The following is a 20,647-nucleotide window of genomic DNA, read 5'->3' as shown; positions in this document are numbered from 1 at the left end:
GTGTGATCGCACCATGTTCTGAAGGAGTTTGCACAGGAAATCTCCCCCGGCCTCTGTTGATTCACCTCTAACAGTGACAGGGTGAGCTAAAGATGGAGTAACACCCCCACATTCAGAGAGGAAGATGAAGAAACCGCCACATTTTTTGCTTCAAGCCTAATAACAGGCGTCTCATCCTTTAAACCATTGGTGGGGATCAGGCGGCTGCATGTGGCCCTTCAAGGCTTAACCTGTGAACCCCCTTCACTCTCCCCCAAGCGCAGAGGTAGTGGAGCTCTCGCCTTGTGGTAGTTATGTTGCCTACTACGGCGTTAACCCCTTGTGTCTCAGGTCGTTGTCAGTACAGCGTGGGGAGTGGCACTCCGGGGGTCCCAGTGTGTAGTGACTACGTAATGCTCAACGGGCTTTTTTGCCGCTTAGATAGCAATCTGCCCGGTGAGGAAACGGACAACTCGTCCGTTTCCTGTAAATTGGCCCCCACGGTCACATTACCGCTATGTAACCGCACTGTGCCGGAGGGGCCGTGGCAATCAAGGGTTAAACAAATGTACAGTTTAACCAACCAACAAAGATGGCCCCTTCAAATTACACAAGGCTTACAATAAGATGTCAGAGGGGTATATTATACATGGTGTACATTACAAAACACTTTCCTTATTAAATGAAGTTCCAAGAAAGAGAACTGATATTAAAGAGAAGTTTAAGCCACTGATCACGTTACACCTCAGTTGCACGATACACAAATTGCATGAATTTCAGACTATATATTGTTGTAGTATAATGTACAGGATATTAGTACAGGAAATAAGGTTAAGTAGTAGCATGTGTAAGCCATTAGGATAAATGAATGAATAAACGCCCTTCTATAAACCAACTTACTGAATAGCTTCTGCAAAGCCGTCAGTACGATGAGGTACCACGAGAGTTGGTGTGCTGGGCACGGTCCTGTCTTCCTCATCAAAAAAGTGTTGCTGATTAAAAAAATACAAATATACAATCTTAAATAGGATCTTTGCCAGCGAATGTAACAGATCTTATACCACTATTTTCAGAGACATTCAGATCATTTTTCTATTCGGGAGGGTGTATATTAGCGCTACCTTAATGAGGGGTTCCCGAGCCAGTCACCCGACTACCTCTAACCCCGGCCATCTAAAATGCACCCGGCAGTGGTGCATTGGGGAATAAAATGGCCACTGAAGTCAACCTCACTTCAAAAGCCAATAGTAAGCTGTGTCACCTAGAAAGGACATCACAGCTTTCTACTGGTGATCTTACAGCCATGTTTAGTTTTGCCACGCCGGCACAGAAATGCCGGCAGGAAACACGTGGCAACTGGAGGTTTGGGCTCTAGAAAGAATTTCTAAATTGTCAGTATTCACACATTGAAAGGTGGGTCCAAGTTATTGTTATCCTTTTTGGGATGTGTATGAGCACTTGCAACAAGACTGGCCTCGTTAGGAAGGGGGTGGGGGTTTGGGACTCCTGCAGTCATTAGGCAATCTGACTCCAAGTAAAGGGCGGCGAGACCAACTGATCAACCTGCCAAGGGTCGACACGAGGCACCCGGTATGCAGATGTACTTCCGTTAAGGTGCCGGTGCTGCTGTACGTTACACTGATTAAAAGCTGGCTGCAGATTCACTCAAAATAAAAAGTGTCGCTAAAATAGCAACTTACCATGCCCCCTATGCCAGGCGTAAGCTGGAGACCGCGTCCTACAGACTGCCTGCGTGCCATCTGAATCCTCTATACATGGAAAAGAAAGGATTACAAGCCTTCGGAGTACAGATAATGGCAAGATTAAGGTTTTCTGTTATCAATGTTATACCAGTCTGACAACACAAACCTATTTGTCAGTTAAAGCAGCAATACACCGGTGATATATTATATATTATAACATTAAAACGTTATATCAAATGTATTTCCCATTCATGCAGGCATGAAATTATTATTTCAACAGGGTTTACATGAATTATTCTGTATGTTAAGATTAATAACCAAGATAAGGATACAATAAATGATACATTATGCAACTCCACAGAAGTCCATCCATTTATTACACACAGTAGGTACCGGCTTATTGGAGTTTTCCTTGACAGGTTAGTGGCTTAAATTGTTTTTTGATCAAAAAGATGCAACTAAATAACTCTGTAAACTCTGTGGTTATAAGACTTCACAGCTCAAAATATAGAATTTCACAAATAAAACACAAACCAGTTTGGGAGGGGCGCTGGGTTTCTGTATTTGCTTTCCATAAAATGTATGGCCCTTTCCCTAGCAGTATACTCCATAAGCTAGCGAAAGTTATATGGTGTTACGGGTTCATTCTGTTACAGGGGGAGGTCTGAGCTCCCCTCATTCTGTTACAGGGGAAGGTCTGAGCTCCCCTCATTCTGTTACAGGGGAAGGTCTGAGCTCCCCTCATTCTGTTACAGGGGAAGGTCTGAGCTCCCCTCATTCTGTTACAAGGGGGAGGTCTGACCTCCCCTCATTCTGTTACAGGGGGAGGTCTGAGCTCCCCTCATTCTGTTACAGGGGGAGGTCTGAGCTCCCCTCATTCTGTTACAGGGGAAGGTCTGAGCTCCCCTCATTCTGTTACAGGGGGAGGTCTGAGCTCCCCTCATTCTGTTACAGGGGGAGGTCTGAGCTCCCCTCATTCTGTTACAGGGGGAGGTCTGAGCTCCCCTCATTCTGTTACAGGGGGAGGTCTGAGCTCCCCTCATTCTGTTACAGGGGGAGGTCTGAGCTCCCCTCATTCTGTTACAGGGGGAGGTCTGAGCTCCCCTCATTCTGTTACAGGGGGAGGTCTGAGCTCCCCTCATTCTGTTACAGGGGGAGGTCTGAGCTCCCCTCATTCGGTTACAGGGGGAGGTCTGAGCTCCCCTCATTCTGTTACAGGGGGAGGTCTGAGCTCCCCTCATTCTGTTACAGGGGAAGGTCTGAGCTCCCCTCATTCTGTTACAGGGGGAGGTCTGAGCTCCCCTCATTCTGTTACAGGGGGAGGTCTGAGCTCCCCTCATTCTGTTACAGGGGGAGGTCTGAGCTCCCCTCATTCTGTTACAGGGGGAGGTCTGAGCTCCCCTCATTCGGTTACAGGGGGAGGTCTGAGCTCCCCTCATTCTGTTACAGGGGGAGGTCTGAGCTCCCCTCATTCGGTTACAGGGGGAGGTCTGAGCTCCCCTCATTCGGTTACAGGGGGAGGTCTGAGCTCCCCTCATTCTGTGTCACTCTAGTTTGTTACAAGACTTTAAACAATGGTTAAAAAGAGTTTAGATCGGGATTTAAAACCAGTTTTCTTCATCTCTAACTTGCAATCAATCATTTCACTTTCATTAGCACCTGTGCGGGGGGTCCCAGCTCCTGTGGTGGAGCATGGATGGTCAGACGAGGAGGAAGGGGATGCGGGGGTCTGCGAGGTGACTGGGGGGGACGAGGACCCTGTCTGTCAGTAGCAGATGATGGCTGTTCTCTTGCTTCCAGTGTGAATGTGGACTCCACAGCACCTGTACCATGCTCGCCTACATGGCAAAGAGAATATAGGAGGAACTATAACACCACAATCACCCAACGCAAGTGGTAATATCGCTCAAACCTCGCAGAGAAACACATGGAGATTGAAATGCACTTGTATAGCACATAACATTTTGGGACAGATCAGAGTACAGAGTTGCAATGTCCAGAATAATGCCAATATAATTAAGTCTACATTATACAGGAAGGGGCCACTTTTCGGCTTTTGAAGAGGGTTCTCTTCTCTTAACCCTTAAGAGGGTGCCGGGGGTCTAGCACTGCCGATCGTTTGATCACTTGCATTTATGGAATGGGGTGAGCTCGTCATCCGCTTCTATTGGGATCGGCACGATCACCGCCATGAAAATGAGCGAGTATCTGTACCTGGCAAGTCAAAGGTTACAATAAAAATGCAACATACCAATGCATAACCTAATCCCACAAGGTGTAGACTGCGTCAAACCACAGAGGAACAAACAAGCCTAGTTTTGCTTACACAAGTTCACCATCAGCGCCATTCTTTGGTCAATAATGATCTTTTCCAACTCTGCTGTAATATCATTTTGCCAAATGCGCTATTTTTGTTACATTCATAGAATTATGTATGGCTTTCGCCCTTCTAGTGCTTTGGAGGCCCCCTGGTAGTGTAAGGTCACCCGTAATGCAAGTCGTACCACTATTCTGGGAATCGGCAGCCCTCTGATTTCCTTCTCCGCCTCCCATGCTTTCCTCAGTTTCTGTACCGGGGTCAGTGCCATCAGCACCCTGCAAACAGCAAAGCAAAACTAATACACAGACATTAAGGAGTTAAAACCACAATCCACCAGAGTGTTTTTTTTCTCTCTCTAAATTTTTTACGTGAACCTGAGGTTCCCCAGAACTGATCATTCAGTCACAACTCACTCCTACCCAACCTCTGTGTTTCTATTTCCCGTGTAGTTACTTGCGAGGGAAATACAGGAAGACTAGCTCATCTGTGGCCTTTTTTCCACTTCTATTTACTGCTATTGACTTTTTCTCCCTCCATCCTACTTTCTGTATTTTACTTTATTAAAATGAAACCGGTTTCCCTGTTCCATCATCACGGTCCCTAGTTCGGTATGTGTCTCCTGACCCTCCCCCAACATGTGGACGACTCGTGCAAGTGTCTGCAGCCATCGCCAACCTGATGGGTTCTGCAGCGTAGTGACAGGACAGGCAGGACCGACAGGACAGGCAGGACCGACAGGACAGGCAGGACATTACAAAAGGAATCAACACAGCAAAGCCAAACCATGCGGGACACCAATGCTTTTTGTTTTTGGTCTGTTACTGGTTGAAGTTAAGCATGGGAGCACATACAGGATTAGCATCCAGATCCGTTTATGGGCTTAATACAACATTTGCTCCCTTTCTAAATGAGAACCAGACCCAAAACCCATCAATTAACTTTTAAGCTGTAACAAAACCCCATATGTAAACAGACTCAAGAACAAAATCAACATACCCAAGTCACCGGGTAGATCCGGATAACATTACTTACTTCAGCTTCTTCGCCTTCATATGCATCATTGCCATCTGCACTCCCGGTTTCTCCATTACTTTCATCGCCTTCATCCCCCATGCCAGTGTCGTCATCATCTTCCTCTTCATCGTCCTCATCCTCCTGTCCATACAAATGCAAGTTACAAATCGTAACCAATATACACGCTGCAGCTGGACCACTGCATCCAAAAGTCACGTGTGACCAAATATACCTCTTGATCGCCTTCGTTTTCCTCATACTCTTCATCGCTGTCGATCACAATGACATCATCACCTTTTGGTGGGGATTCCTGGGACGACTGCACATTTTGGGGTGGAGCGTAAGGCGACTGTGATGCAATGTCCAGGGTGGATTGGGAGGCCTCCTCGTTGTCTTCCATGCTACACTGTAAAGACCGTTATTTGGGGAAAAAAAGAGGCTCACTGATTGATAAAGAAAGGATATCCAACACGAGAGGCAATGCCTCCAAGCGCCAAAGTGGAGTCATGTCAGTGACCCGTTTAAGGGGTTACATCTGGGTGACCCATTGCTTTACAGAACCCAAAGTGTACCCTGCGCTATACATTTATAATCATGCATGATGCTATAGGGTTTTTAGTAATCATTGGTATGGGAAAAAGCCGATGGCAACTAAATCCCATGGAGAACCTAGGCAAGAGGTATTTTTACGATATTCTATTCCCATATTCATGGACCAGGACGCTTTCAAGGATTATTCATTTGAGTATATAAAAATCACTAAAAAGGAACAATAGTTTAATCAAATAAATATCCAAGAAAAGCTGAACCGTGTATAACAATATGTTAATTTTTCTTTAATTTCAATGAGCAGATTATGCAGACATTGAAGACACAAATCAACTCCTACTATACAATAAGATGTTTTAACAAAGGATTCTGGGTGGCTCTTACGTAGCAAGAGTTTGGCAATAAACCCAGTAATGCGTGATCATAAAATCACAAGCAATTGTATCTCATAATCCAGTGGATAGCATCCAGAGTTTAAAACATTAGGTGAATTTGACCATCAAATAGAAAAGGTAAACCTATCCAAGCAGGTCCCTCTTGCCCAAGCCGGACAGACCTTACTATACCTCTGTAAGGGTGTTCAAAGATGCGATAGCATAGATATGAGATTCTGCCTCCGCTATTTCTTCTGTCTGAACATCCTCCTGAGGGAAAAAAAACACGATAAACACAGGATTTATCTCAAAGGGTAATATCGTTTAACAGGGTAGGTTCCAAACGGAACCTGAAAAGATCATATATATAGCACTCTGTGGAAAAAGATGTTATCTCACGGGCTTAGTCCATTTATATCTCCACAAGCGGGCCAAATGACAAGAGGCTGACCATATATTAACATAATATAATATGTTCACATATGACTAAAATTAGATTTAAAAAAAATAATATACATATAAACAAGTGAACATATAATACAAAGTGATCCAGAAATAGTTAATATATACACATATATAGATATAGCTATGCATGTATAAATAATGTACAAATAATGTACAAATAATGTACAAATAATGTACGTGTCTCCTCCATCGCCCCAATTGAAGTAAAGTGACCGTCCACACATGAAACTGCAAATCCACACCACAATTTGAAGTGTACATCTGTATGTAGGCTCATATTATATTAAAGGTAGGATGAATATATATCCACCATTCAGACCAAGAGGACTCTGGGTTTGTAAAGTATAGATCCATTTACACTCTTTGTAACAGGCGCCGATCCCAGTATCCTTTCCCGGGACCTTGTGGGATCCTTTCCCGGGACCTTGTGGGATCCTTTCCCGGGACCTTGTGGGATCCTTTCCCGGGACCTTGTGGGATGTGTTCTATCCCTGCGAAGTGAAATGTTCTACTAGCATATTTCATTCCGCAGTCACATGTTATTAAACACATCACTCCAGCAGTCTAGCAATTGATTAGTATACACTGACTTCAGTGTGGCACCTTAGAAAACGTGGCTGGGCACTAAACCCCAGGGATCACTCATGTGGGCGGTGTAAGGCCTGAAGTGTTATGAAAAATCTGTAAATTCTTTAGTATTCTAAGAACCAGACCACTTACTTTATCAATTGTCTGACCACTGGAGTGATATATTTAATAACACGTGACTGCGGAATGAAATACATGGGTAAAACATTTAGACATCTGAAGACCCGTATTTTAGAACATATTGGATTCGTAAGGAACGCTACAGACACGCCAGTGGCAAGGCACATGGTCCAGGTACATCAAGGCAGTACCAAGTGTTTTCAAATATTTCTTCAACAATAATAGTGATGCACCGAGTACCCGGAATTACCCGGCACATTCTCAACAACCCGGACCAGGTAACTGAGAAGTGGGCCCGGCGCCGGGTAGGGTAATGTCAGGATAGCTGAAAATAATCACATCACTTACCTGTGGCAGCATCAGAAGTGTCTTCAGCCAGCGTGGGACAGCAGGAATCCGTGTGACAGCAGGAATCCGTGGGACAGCAGCAGGTAAGCAGTGTGAGCCGGCTGTCCCATAGGAATGCTCCTGCTCCGGTCACATGGTTCCCCGGCTCGCACCGCTACCTGCTGCGGTGTAACAGATTCTTGCAGCTCCCACGCAGGCACTTCTGATGCTGCCACCGCCACAGGACCTCTTCTGCTCTTCATAGATGTCGCCGCGGTCTTCCTCCACCCTGCAGGTAAGTGTAAACCGGGTACCCATCCGTGTAGAACTATTGATTTTGGCCGGGTACCCGTTACCCGTTTTTATAAAATATAAAACATTACCCAGCGTGACGCCACATGACCCCCGCACGCCGGAAAGAAAGGTAGGGGGGGGGGGGGGGGGGCGCAGCGCGAATAGTCTGCTGTAGACCAACTGATCAGAGCTTGTCACTTTTTCTACTCTTAACTTTACTGAAGTAGAATCCAAGCGGAGAAGAAGCCTCAAACCATGAAGCAGAAACCCCTCCTTGTTCCTATTTTGGAATTGAACTGCAGCTCTCCCAGCTCTGGAGACCCCCTGGTTGCCAACATATGTATCTCTTTTAGCTTCAATTTTGGAACAGTCGAAATCAAAAGAGGCCGTGGGTGGGGACACCATTAGTAATCCCCACGGTCATCTGACTTCCCAGCTTTCTATTGGCTGCTAGAGTCAACCGGATTGCACGGTCACTAGAATTTATACTCCAATCTCGACAGCCAGGGAGTCCCACCGTTCTTCTCCGTGGTACACCCCGGATCAGATATACACATGTACATTGTGAATTTACAGTAAGACAAACCTCTGGTTCTACACGCAGCACACTTCTTAGCTTCTTATTGAGGGGCATGTCTGCATCTTCCATGGCCTGTTCTGTGGTCTCTACACTGCCGTCTTCTCCCTCTTCACGTGGACGCTTGGTGATCGTGGAGCTTGATGTGGCCGAAACTGGAAAAAAAAAAAAGTAACCACATTCTGGATTTATGCAACTAAAATGCTCAATATATAGATGTATCCACGACACCGAAGTATTGCACATCAGCACTATGCTATATTTTAATGTGTTCGTGTTTTTATTGTATATATTGGTCTACAACATCAAGCTACTGCACATCAAAACTTTAATAATATTTACACATAGCTAGTGGTCAAAACCTATATATTTTGTAAGATGTGGGTGTGGCATTTATTATAATATTTAATATACCAATTCATAGCACTTTATATTTTATGGTCCTATATTGCAATTTCTTTGGCAGGTTTGATTTTGTTACAAATTGTTTATGCAGAGTAGATGGGTAATCCTTTTTCTCCTCTGCAGATACACCCCAAACTACATTTTTAAAGATGTAAACAGGCAAAAAAAAAAATTAACGGTAAGTGGAAACGTTAATTGCCGTGTTTGGATAAGTCGGAAAGAAGTGAACATCTGATGAGCAGGTTTCTTGAAACGGGGCACATGCCTGCATATTCTGCCATTAGCTCAGCGTACCTCCCTCCTATATTACACACATTTTCTATGGCTCTTATTCTAAATGCTGCCAAGATGTCGCTGAGAAAAGTTACATTCGATACACGTGAACAGGCCGAAAATCCCACGGCGTATTAAATAAGACGCCTAACCATATCAGAGACACATTAAGGCCCATATTTGCTAAGCGGTCTTCTGCCATAAGACACCTTCCAGCCAATTGGTCGGTAAGGGGTCTTCACGAGCCGGTCTTACGCATACTACTGCATACCAAACATAGCCCTGGGTCTCATTTATTTATGACCCAGGCGCGAGGGGCCAAGCGGCGTCACCTACTTTTACAGACACACGAGCCCAAGCTATTCTTCTCCTTTGTTTACAGAAACATGGCTCCAGCACATTAAGAGCAGTGTCCTGATCAGAACGTGCAGACATTTACCATATGCTTGAAGTACGCCTGAAAACTCACATGTGCCAAACATTGACGAGGAAGTTGTTGGTCTCTCGACGACAGAGCTCTGAACAACTTCTACCATAGCAGGCTCCGGAGCGGATGGCTCTATGGCCACGTGCGATTGCTGAGTGGGCTGCACGAACGCAGTCGCTTGCGATTGCTGCTGAACGGGTAAAATGGATTGCGAAAGGGATGACTGAACGTTGGGGCTGGTGGAACGAACAGATCCACTGGTACTACCGAAGACTGGAACGTGCTCCATTAGTCCTTCTGACTGCATAGCTGTAAGGCAAGGAAACAATATTCTGAAAGGCTTTGCAAAAGTAACAGTATCCACCGCTACAGAACACAAGCACACAGATATTGTATGTATATATTTATCTATCACATAGTATCACATAGTATATATACATTGTACATTGTATATATAGGACAAAAGTACAGGCAACCCAATGAAAAAGGCGATATATTTTTACTCCACATTTCGGTTCACACATGAACCTCTCAAAAGCTTTTCAGGTTCTTCTTGGTACAGTGGGTCTCAGGCTTACATATCATCATGCAAGAGTGTATTTGGCCAAAGCCTAATAATGCCATGATACGCTTGTTTGTCCAGTGGTAAGCAAAACAGGTGTGGGCATAACTGTGAACTTGGCCAAAATTAGTGGGCCCTGCAACACACACACACACACCATATTTATGCATGCACACATAAAATGGCATACATACCTTCCTGGGTCTCCACTTGGGTTGTAGGCATGACTGTTGCTGTTGGGGTAGTGGTTGGATTAGAGACTGTTGCAGGAGTAACCATCGGACGAATACTAGCTCTTGGTGTAGACTTGTTCCCCGGTACAGTAGCCGTAGTCACTTTGCCGGAGGTAGCCACAACTGGTGTGGGCTTAATGTTGGCAGTTGGTGGATCTGAAGTGCTCGCACTGCAAATAAGAGGCGAGAATGTGACATGATTATATGCATATTTGTGACATTTTATTCTCCCGCCTCATCCTTTTAAGAGAATTGCAATTTCAATCCCACATAGGGTGTGGTTTAACCAGACGCTTCCGAGCAGCATCTGGGTCAGCAATTGTTACATCCTTTACACATCATTCAGAGGCACTCAATCTAATTGGCTTCCCTAAACAAATGGGACGGAGCTGAAAGCAAAGAAGCAGCACAAATCACTTTCTGGGCCTCTAAATGGGGAGTGTTAGTCAATCAATTGTTTCTCTACCCAAGTCTAAACCAGTTATCAGAGAGCCAATAAAGGCAGGAGCAGCACAGGAGCAGCACAGAGGCAGCACAGAGGCAGCACAGAAGCAGCACAGAAGCAGCAGCACGCTTTGCAAACACGGTGAGATCACGTCAAAATGGAATAGCTGGAGGAAATTAAACCCCGATCCTGTCTCAGCTCACCATGTTCACAATCAAACTCTAAACAAGCATTTAAAAAGACTTCTAGGTGTCAGATTTTGGTATAAAAAGGCAATTGCCTAGATGTAGCACTTTAAACATGCCACTGCCATTAATACAGATTGGTCCTAGGAGGGATTGCCCTTTAAAGAGGTGTTTAAATAGGGTACGTTTGCTTTATTCTTATGGGAGTGCAAATGAGTTCTACTGTGCTTTCAGGTGCACACGCGCGGCACAATGCGCGCGGCACAATGCGCGCGGCACAATGCGCGCGGCACAATGCGCGCGCGGCACAATGCGCGCGCGGCACAATGCGCGCGCGGCACAATGCACACACGCGCGCGGCACAATGCACACACACACGGCGGCCCTGGTAGCCTCACGGAGCTGAAGCTTTTAACACCCGCTCTTCTTCCCTAATAAATCGTGAGACCGGGCACTTCTCCCTCATTAATCTTTTCACCGGTGTTTGCTCAGATGCCGGACTTGGCACGCGTGCCAGTCTCACCATCACCGGCCGGCGTTTGGCACGTGTGCCAAGCCCGGCATCTGAGCAGTTTCACCATCACCGGCCGGTGTTTGCTCAGATGCCAGGCTTGGCACGCGTGCCAGTCTCACCATCACCGGCCGGTGTTTGCTCAGATGCCAGGCTTGGCACGCGTGCCAGTCTCACCATCACCGGCCGGTGTTTGCTCAGATGCCAGGCTTGGCACGCGTGCCAGTCTCACCATCACCGGGCTGTACTATCCCATCTTTGGGGAAAATCTAAGCAGCAAATAGAAGGGACATTTGTGCTTATGATAGAAAGGTTTAGAATAGCTGACCCCGCACTATGTGGATATCCAGCGTTCTAGACAAGGATCCAGGTCTAGTGGTGAAGCCTTTTTTTTTTATAGCCAAACTGGAGCAATTCCCGTTATTCGCACCAGATAGCACAGCGCTGTTTCCATGCAGACTTCAAAGACACTGATCGGTGAAGCCGGCTTATCTGGAGCTTTTCTGACGGGGCTTTATAGAGGCGAGTAATGTTACAAGGTTAAGGTTAGAGGGGCAGCAATCATTATTTTTTCTAATTCCCAAAATCGAAGTGGACATCTCCATGAAAAGACTCCTTGTACAATAGCATGAAGAAAGCTTTAAAGATAGAAACATGCTGTTTTTATATGCATCTTGGGCAGTAAAATATATCCAAATAACTCAATACCATTCAGAAAGCTTATTTCAATTCATGAACGCTTCTTCTTTAGTAAACTTGTGGGTCGATTCTACCTTGTTCAAAGAGGCAGTTGCTTCAGACTAGAATCAACCCCTTAAGGCCGCGTGTATGGTGCAGGATACGGCTACGCAACTCGCGCCGAAACAAACACTTGGATGCCAATGCATATGTGCATAGTGCGAGCGTGCACATGCGCTACAGGGAGAGCGGCGCTTCGCAATACAAACAAGTTCCACTATGCACGCGGCCTAAAGTTTCATCTTCTGGTTACAGGCCGCGGACATCTGGAAGGTGTTATGTACATATCCCCGCGAGACACTTACATTCCTCTCTCTCCCGGTGCTGCAGTCTGTTTAAGAGTTACCTGCCGCGGTTCTGGAATCTGTGGGAGAATTCATTGTAAAACAAAGAATAATTTTTAGGCACTTGCACACATTACAAGTTAGCGATCTTACAAACTAATCAGATGCGTTTGTAGCTTTATAAAATGAAGTAATTTTAGAACCTAGGAGAACCTTCAGGTTTTCTACAGATCCCTCAAACCTGCTACATTACAAACCCAGATTTGGTATAGTAGTCATTTGCATGTTATTGGCCAGAATTATTGTGCTTGGCTTCCTATTCATTTTTACATGGACCAGGGCTTTTGCCTATTGCCTTACGAAGCAAATTGACAGCACAGAAAAACCACGTGGACCACCTAGCTTTCCTATGCTCTAAAACTCCAGACAGCATTAGATAGTCTCCTTCATATATGGGGTACCCTTCTATACCCCATGCTAAGCATTTTTAATTCCCTGTATTATACTTCCCACACCGACCTGGTGAGAGGCTTTTCCAGGGATCACTTCCATTTCCCGGAGCCACCCACCCACCCGCTTCCGAATATGACATCTTGTACCCTGAATATATTGAAGAGAATGCTAGGATTTACCTTGGGAGGTTCCTGAGCCTCTTCACGTTGTTGTTCAAGGTGCCGCTCTTGCTGCTCTCTTAGTTCTCTGTCCAAACGGCATATGCGTCCTTCATACTGAGATTTCAGTGCGCTCATACGGACTTCCAGCTCCTCCCTCTGCTGATCCAGAACATTATTCCTTTGTTTTAGCTCCTCGTTGTCTTTTGTCAGTTGGTCTTTTGCACCTAAAAAAAAAAAAAAAAAACCGTAGCAATTCGGTTCGCCGTTTCCAAAGAAAGCCACGGTGAACAGGCTTCAGCGATATTCTGCCCAGCCCTGACCAGTGCTCGCTTTCAAGAAATTGAGAAAGTGCTAAGAACCGATCCTTACAGTAGAGCCAATTGTTTCCCCAGTGACGCGGTTCTGGGCGTTTTCTGCGTGATAAGTCACGCCAGAACTGCCACAAGGGCATTTTTCTTTTAGCTTTAGTGGCTGATGGGTTACATATTTAGAACCCAAACATTCACAGTAATTTAACCATAACACTGGTTTTCCCGCTACAGCAAATCAACACCCAATCATAAGGCTGCATTAACGTAGTATAATTATTTCTTAATAGGAATTATCTTCTCTCCAACAAACTTGTTTTGTAAAGATCAGTTGCAACGAAATGCATACGTGACGCCTAGAAGATGCGCATGCAAATCACAGAGGAAATCTTACCTGCTAGTTGTGCCAGTTTCTGCTTGGCAGCCAATAGAGCTTTCCTGGTCTTTTCCTCCTTCTCGGTTATCTGCTGACGCATCTGCTCTTCCTGAGTGTTCCTATCCTGCAGGTCTTTCAGAAGTCGAGATAGCTCCGTCTGCAGATGTGAGATCTGCTCTTGAAGACTCTTCACTTCATTTTCCTTTTCGTCAATAGTCTTAAAGATAGGTTGGATTACAAGTACTGTAAGTTTAGTACAACAAGCCGAGCTACAGGTTCACTAAACCCACTATTAGCCCTGTGAGAAGGTGCTTTAACATGATCTACAACAGGAATAGCAAATAACCAACAGGACACGTGAGGCATCCCAAGTGGTGCACGATCCCATATAGAAGATCTGCGAGTGAATCCCCACAAGGCCACCCAAAACCAATCTAAATGTGCCAGAGCCCAGGCTGGTTGGCTTTCATTTTTTTGGAAACGTATTTAAAGTTGATTTTTTTTGAGGCGGTTTATATTAAGCGATTTCTTTATTAACCCTTATCCAACCCAGTCCTTTCTACAGAGCAGTAACCTGCGTGCTAAAGCTATCCAACCCAACCACACAGGGATGGAGTTGGGACGAGTATTTGAATCCGAGCGGGTGTAAGCGAGTTTAGATTTACCTTCTGCATGTTTTCCATTTTGCTTTCCAATGCAGAAGTCTTGGTCTCAGCTTGGCCAAGACAGTCCTTTAACTCTTGCAGCTGTTTCTGAGACGCCCGCTCCTCGGATTGCTCTGCCTGGGCACTAGAGGTTTCAGCAACAAACTAAACAAAAACAGCTGAATTTAATGCCAAGGCATCTTATGAACGTTTTACTTTAAAATGAGTGGGCATATATTTACATACTTCTAGGAGAGAGACGGTATTACAAGGACTTCACGCAAGACTATTATCTCAAGGGAGAAGAAAGCGAGGGAGTATGGGAGGAAAACTAAAGCCATTATTGCTTTCACAAACCCCATTGCGATTGTTGGTCAAGACTGTAGTAGCAGCAGTGTGTGTGTGTGTGTGTGTGTGTGTGTGTGTGTGTGTGTGTATCCATATATACATTTGAAGCAGGGGGGGGGGGGGGGTCTACGGAGCGGGACCCCATTAATTTCAGCTCCCGGACCCCCTGCTTCCTGAGGTACTTAGCCCAACCAGCACCCCCTACTGAGGTATGTGGGGCCATGATAATGGCGATTTAAAAATCCTGCATGAGTTCCAATAGGAAAATGTGACGCCATCCCTTGCGGCTTCCTATTGGCTGGGACATTTAAACCTGCTGAGCTGCTACCGGCGCCCCCTAGAGAGCTTAAGTATCTCCGGGAGCAGGGGGTCCCTCGAGCTGAAATTAACAGTTAAGCTCGAGACCTCCGGCTTCCCACTTTGGCGAGCATAAGTTCCTTCAAAATGTAATCACCTGTATAAAATGCGGGATTGTTGCAGTATGCAATGCCTTCAGGTTTTAATAGCTCTGTATAGTATAATTTCAAGTGTACAGATCATTCTTCTAGCGAGACCTGTGAGATTTCAAACACTGGACACCAGAATCGAATTAATAAATAACCAATATTGGTTGGATGTTGGAGTCATAACAAGGTTTAAAAACAAGGTGCAATGACATTTGATAAATTCCTGTTTACAATGACTGCATTTTGTAGAATAGGATCTTTAAAAGGTACCATTTTGTTCAGATAAATATATACTCCGACATAAAGATGAAAGTGCTTCCTTTAACATGGGGCAGTTTGTAACAGTCACCTTGTCATGCTGGGCCTTAAGCTCTTCATATTGAGTCTTGTATCTCCTCCCAATCTTTTTAACCTGTGTAATGGTTTTGATCTTCTCCTGGATATCTGCGACTTTGACTTCCAGCTCTTTCTGGAGGTTATCCTTGTCTGCCCTGACTTTTATTAGTTCTTCTCGTATGTTCTGTATCTGATTCTGGCTCGAAGTCACAGATGCATTGGTCCTAAAGAAACAAGTGTTAAACTTTGTGTATATACGCACAAGTGTGTATACATATACACTCATGCCGGTATTTTTTCCCTTAACCTTTTGAGTGTCAGAGGGGTCATGACGCTCGAGTGCAACAGCACTTCTAGCACAAATGTGGTCATGTGACCGAGGCAGCCATTTTGAAGGAAACGAAAGATGGATCCTCCTCACTGGTTGGTTGCGTGCTGCACGACGTGGAAACATAGGACATTATCTAACCTGGAAAAGGACTGCCATTTGAGCATGACGTAATCTCTATGTGATGAGGCACTCAAAGAGTTAAGTAAATTTTCAGGAAAGGTGATCAGCTGATGTCAGACAAAGCGCAAATCCATTCCCAGCGATCAGGGCATTATTAGGGTGCTGCTTAAACAGACTTATTCTCACCTCGCAACTTCGGTCTTCAGTTTCCCAGTTTCCTCAGTCAGCTGCTGAATACGTTTAATGTTCACGTCCTTCTCAGAGAGAAGCTTTTTGTATTCTTCCAAGTCAGTGTCCTTCTGCTGACTTAATAAGTGCTTCAAAATAAAAAGATAAGAGGCATTTTAAAATAGTACACGGGATCTCAACAAAGCAGGCTTTAATTCCAGTGTCAGACTGAGTGTCCAGGGGATAGTAGGGGCCAAAAGTGTGTGTGTGTGTGTGTGTGTGTGTGTGTGTGTGTGTGTGTGTGTGTGTACACATTTCCTATGCTGTGTCTGAAGTTTACCCAAGATTTTGTGAGTCTTCTCTCCCACTCACCTCCTGGTGCCCTCCAGGGACTTCCCCAGGTATCCAGTCGGAGACGGTTTAGCAAACACACAAAAGAAAACCTACACAAGCATCACTTTATATTTTCCTAAGTCGTGTGTGCGTGAAAAACAATCCTGTTCGATTGATTTAAATCTGCATTCCAGTTTGCTTTGTGAACGCAGTGTCAAATTAGCAGCGTGCAGAAAGTGCGTAAATTTTAAATTTCCACGGCCAAAAAGTAGAAGATCATGTTTTCAACAAGGATACGAGCGAGTAGAGATGTTTCGCACAACTTTGCACATGTTGCAAAAAGAAGCAAGAACAGTAAAGGTCACATGCAAACGTTTCACAACCATGTCCGAGCGCCTCCACGCTCTGAGATTGTTACTGCTCATACATGGCACACACACACAGCGAATATACCTGTGTGCGAGCGCGCCAGCGCCTCACATCATCTTCAAGCAGCTTCTTCTCCGCCTGTAGCATGCCGCTCTTCTCACTCAGTTCTGCGTTGGACTCTTGCAGGGGTAAGATGTTGGATTCCAGTTTTCGTATCTGAAACAATGATATAAAACGCCTCCCTGTTAGAAAGGGTGAGGGGGAAAAAAAAAAAATCTCCTATATTTCAACGGAATATCCTTTAGATTATGGCTTTGTACCCCCTGGGGCGTGCCGCCGATATACGCCATCCTTGGCTTTGGTACAGGCCATTTGTTTTGACTACAACAGGCACTATAACGGTGTAAAAATATACACAACCTATTAATACAATTGATTCTTCAACAAATGGTTTGGCTGTTTCTGTAGAAACTGCTTCCACACCCCATCGCCGTTAGAGGGGGGAGAGCAGCTTTGGTCATGGCACGTCCTGTATGACACGGTAGCATCATACGAATGTAGGAAGAGGAAAATCAAAACCAAGGAATAACGTTCGTATGATCTGGCCAGTGGGCCACCGGGTGCCAATTCTTTAGATATCTGGTGACTGCCAGACAGCCACCAGATATCTAATGAGTAGACCATGTACCAAATGCACAACCCCTAAACCTTTACTGTAATAGGGGTGGTCCCATGCATTAAATCCTAGGACCTTTAACTTATTTGTGTCCAGTGAAAAAGATTTTTGCTCCGATACACAACAATCCTACACAAATCCACTGTAAATCATAGGACCCACAATATTGTAACAAAGAAGTTTAAAGAACAGATTGTAAGCTCTTTGGGCAGGGAATCCTAATATTACTTATGTTATGATGTCCCGTGTATTACTGCTGGGAAGCGCTATGTATCTGGATGGGATTATACAAATAAAGATATAAACTAATGGGACAAAGCATTGTTCTTTAACTGGAAAGTGGAAGTGGTATCATTTGGTCCAAGCTGGGACCCTTAACGGAGCAGTTCCACCTCCTCTATTTACACCCAAGGTCACAAGATTTTTCTTTTTTACCGGTTTAGACAACTATAAATATGGCCACCAGGCCATATACAGGGAATTATAACGCATTAAGTGAAGAAAATAAGATTAGACAATAGGACAGGAAATCCCTGGCACAGAGAGCATACAATCTAAGCGGTATGATGGGACAGTCACAGAGGCCGCAAGCGAGGGAAAAATTGCAGTAGGTGGCAGTGCTTGGTTACAATGGCTGGTAGAAGAGACTGTGGGAGGGATGGACGTGCATGTGGGATACACCCACACTTCATTGTAACGTTCAAGTACAGGGAATAGAATACAGATGGGAGAAGTGCATCAAGACAAAAGGTAACACTGGGAAAAGTCCCTTCCCCCGAGCATTTCCAATGTAACCAGTGCATGGGGCGGCACACGGAGTACAGGTGACTGCTTTGCAGCACAGTATGATCCAGAACATTGGGCACTCACCTTCGCGTGTAATTGTTGTAGCTCCTGGCCCAGCCTGTCCTTCTCTTCTCTCAACAGCGTGTTAGTTTCCGTCAATATGTTCATTGTTTCCATCTTCTTCATCAGTTCTTCATGCTGGGCTATGGTTTTCGCAGTTACCTGAAACATAGAAGGTCTGTATCACATGCTAATCAGCCGCCATCAAATGATTCCAGTTTCTACATCACACTCTCACCACGTATCCCTAATAAGGCTTGGAGCACCCCCCATAGCCCCCCTCAAGCCCTGATCATTCATGAATACATATATAGATTAGTGAACCAGGGTCTCAAAAAGCAGCACAAGACTATCGGCACTGATCTGCCGACTATAAAGCAAGCCTTGCATGTAGGAGGCTGCTGCCTGGAATTACCAGCAGTCAGAGGGGGGCGCTCCATGAACCAAAAGCTGCGGAGGCTCTTTCAATTAAGAGAACAGTAACAGATTGTCAAAACCCAGTCACTGATGTTGATAAGATTATTTTGTTCCGATTAGGCCAAGAGAGCTACCGCCCATGTCATTTTCAAACCCGCAAAAAATAAGTAGGACTTATTGGATGGTATAAGCAGCCCCAGCATGCCTGGTATTACGACACCCAATGAATGTCACTAAGGCAACACGTTCCTTAATGGTAAGGAGTTATGTGCAGAGATACGGAGCTTATTAGCAAAAAGGTCCACTCTTTACTTTAAGGCAGGAGTTAAAGCCCCACCATAGACCTATAAAACTAAACCCATTTTAATAGAAGGAACAATAAAAATACTAACAGTTTGTGCAACCGACCTGAACTTTCTCCCGTTCGGCATTCAAGCTGTCCTGCAGCTCATGGTGATCTCTTTCCATGTGCTCAATCCTCTGCCGGTAACGCAAGCTTTCCACCTGTGCAACTTCAAATCTAGTCTCTGCAATCTCCTTCTCCCGTCGCACAAACCTACAACACAGTATATGTATATAGGTTTGATCGGGGGGGGAGAAAATGTGATAAGGGTTTGGCAATAAAAGAAAAACACTTAACGCATATACAATGTAATTGGACAGGATTTGAAAAACAGCCCAAGACTTGCCTTACATTTTTATCTGTTCTGATGAAGCGTTCAGCACCATTAAAATTAATAGGACCCAAATATTTCCCCACATGGAAAAGACATTCACAGGGTATAGAAGAGCCTTAGGCCGCGTTCATAGTGGATCTGGTGTTGCTCCTGCCAAATCCAAACCAATGGAGGCCAGTGCGCGTGTCCATAGTGAGCGCCGAGGCAGCAGATGCTTGGTGAGACAAACTTGTCTGCCTTTGCCATGCGACTGCCAGGTCATGTGCGCGGTTCAGCCAATGAGGGTGAGCCGCTCACGTGATGTCACGGACACGCCCCCATCGCTCAACCGTGCAGGACACAGATCTCGGCAAGTACAGACGCGCGTGACGTCACGCGCCTGTACTATGACCGAGGCCCAAGTCTGACTGCCTCCAACTTGCACAATGAGGACTATAAAAAAAGGATCTTATTGTGTTATGATGCGGACAAACCTCTTGTAATAAGACAAAGGCAGAAAGGGGATAATTACAGCACAAAAACAGCTATCCCAAACTCAATGAATGTCCAACTCTGCACGCACGGCTGCAATAGCTCCCCCGCGGAGAGGCATGCACGGCTGCAATAGCTCCCCCGCGCAGAGGCACGCACGGCTGCAATATCTCCCCCGCGGAGGCGCGCACGGCTGCAATAGCTCCCCCGCGGAGAGGCACGCACGGCTGCAATAGCTCCCCCGCGGAGAGGCACGCACGGCTGCAATAGCTCCCCGCGCAGAGGCACGCACGGCTGCAATATCTCCCCCGCGGAGGCGCGCACGGCTGCAATAGCTCCCCGCGCAGAGGCACGCACGGCTGCCTTTGTAATATTACAGAGTGACATTACCTGAGAATTTCCATGACTTGTTCCTGCGACTTGCCCTCCTCATTGAGAGAAACATTCAAAGTGCCCGCGAGACTTTCCTGAACAGAGCCCACCATTTTTTTGCTCAGGTTTTCGATCTGATCATGCAACAGCCTGTTTTGCTTTTCTAAGTCACTGCAGCGAGCTTGGTTCTTGGACATCACATCCTGTAGAAGATAAAGGTACATTAGACAGCCATCATACCGAAACGCGTCATAATTACATTATTCCGACGAGTCTTCCCAACAGTACAGGGGCAGACAAGCATGAAACCCGGGCAAGTAAAACCTCATCACCTGGCCTGCGGGAGGCTGGGATTTGTTCTGTAGATTGTACCTCTGCTGCTGGCACATGCAGGCGAATGACACTTTAACGTGTGTACTTTC

General features: G+C 45.5%; 1 protein-coding gene across 1 annotated transcript in view; it reads right to left on the bottom strand.

Moving 5' to 3' along the window:
- The window catches only part of TPR (translocated promoter region, nuclear basket protein), a 60,272-nt gene that overhangs the window by 5,221 nt on the left and 34,404 nt on the right, over positions 1-20,647 (bottom strand). The window contains exons 26-45 of the mRNA XM_075616884.1: positions 20,244-20,428; positions 19,114-19,261; positions 18,313-18,450; positions 16,851-16,982; positions 16,083-16,213; positions 15,459-15,669; positions 14,337-14,480; positions 13,690-13,888; positions 13,006-13,211; positions 12,395-12,453; positions 10,172-10,380; positions 9,458-9,724; positions 8,320-8,465; positions 6,132-6,209; positions 5,249-5,422; positions 5,035-5,157; positions 4,187-4,277; positions 3,342-3,520; positions 1,680-1,748; positions 880-971 (exon numbers count right to left, since the gene is read on the bottom strand). Coding sequence (XP_075472999.1) covers positions 880-971; positions 1,680-1,748; positions 3,342-3,520; positions 4,187-4,277; positions 5,035-5,157; positions 5,249-5,422; positions 6,132-6,209; positions 8,320-8,465; positions 9,458-9,724; positions 10,172-10,380; positions 12,395-12,453; positions 13,006-13,211; positions 13,690-13,888; positions 14,337-14,480; positions 15,459-15,669; positions 16,083-16,213; positions 16,851-16,982; positions 18,313-18,450; positions 19,114-19,261; positions 20,244-20,428 — 2,981 coding nt within the window. The remainder of the gene's footprint in view (positions 1-879; positions 972-1,679; positions 1,749-3,341; positions 3,521-4,186; positions 4,278-5,034; positions 5,158-5,248; positions 5,423-6,131; positions 6,210-8,319; positions 8,466-9,457; positions 9,725-10,171; positions 10,381-12,394; positions 12,454-13,005; positions 13,212-13,689; positions 13,889-14,336; positions 14,481-15,458; positions 15,670-16,082; positions 16,214-16,850; positions 16,983-18,312; positions 18,451-19,113; positions 19,262-20,243; positions 20,429-20,647) is intronic.

Source organism: Ascaphus truei, chromosome 10 (genome assembly GCF_040206685.1).
Source record: "Ascaphus truei isolate aAscTru1 chromosome 10, aAscTru1.hap1, whole genome shotgun sequence".
Taxonomy (NCBI): domain Eukaryota; kingdom Metazoa; phylum Chordata; class Amphibia; order Anura; family Ascaphidae; genus Ascaphus; species Ascaphus truei.
Note: the sequence above shows the minus strand (reverse complement) of the source record. Positions and strands in the feature narration are given on the sequence as shown.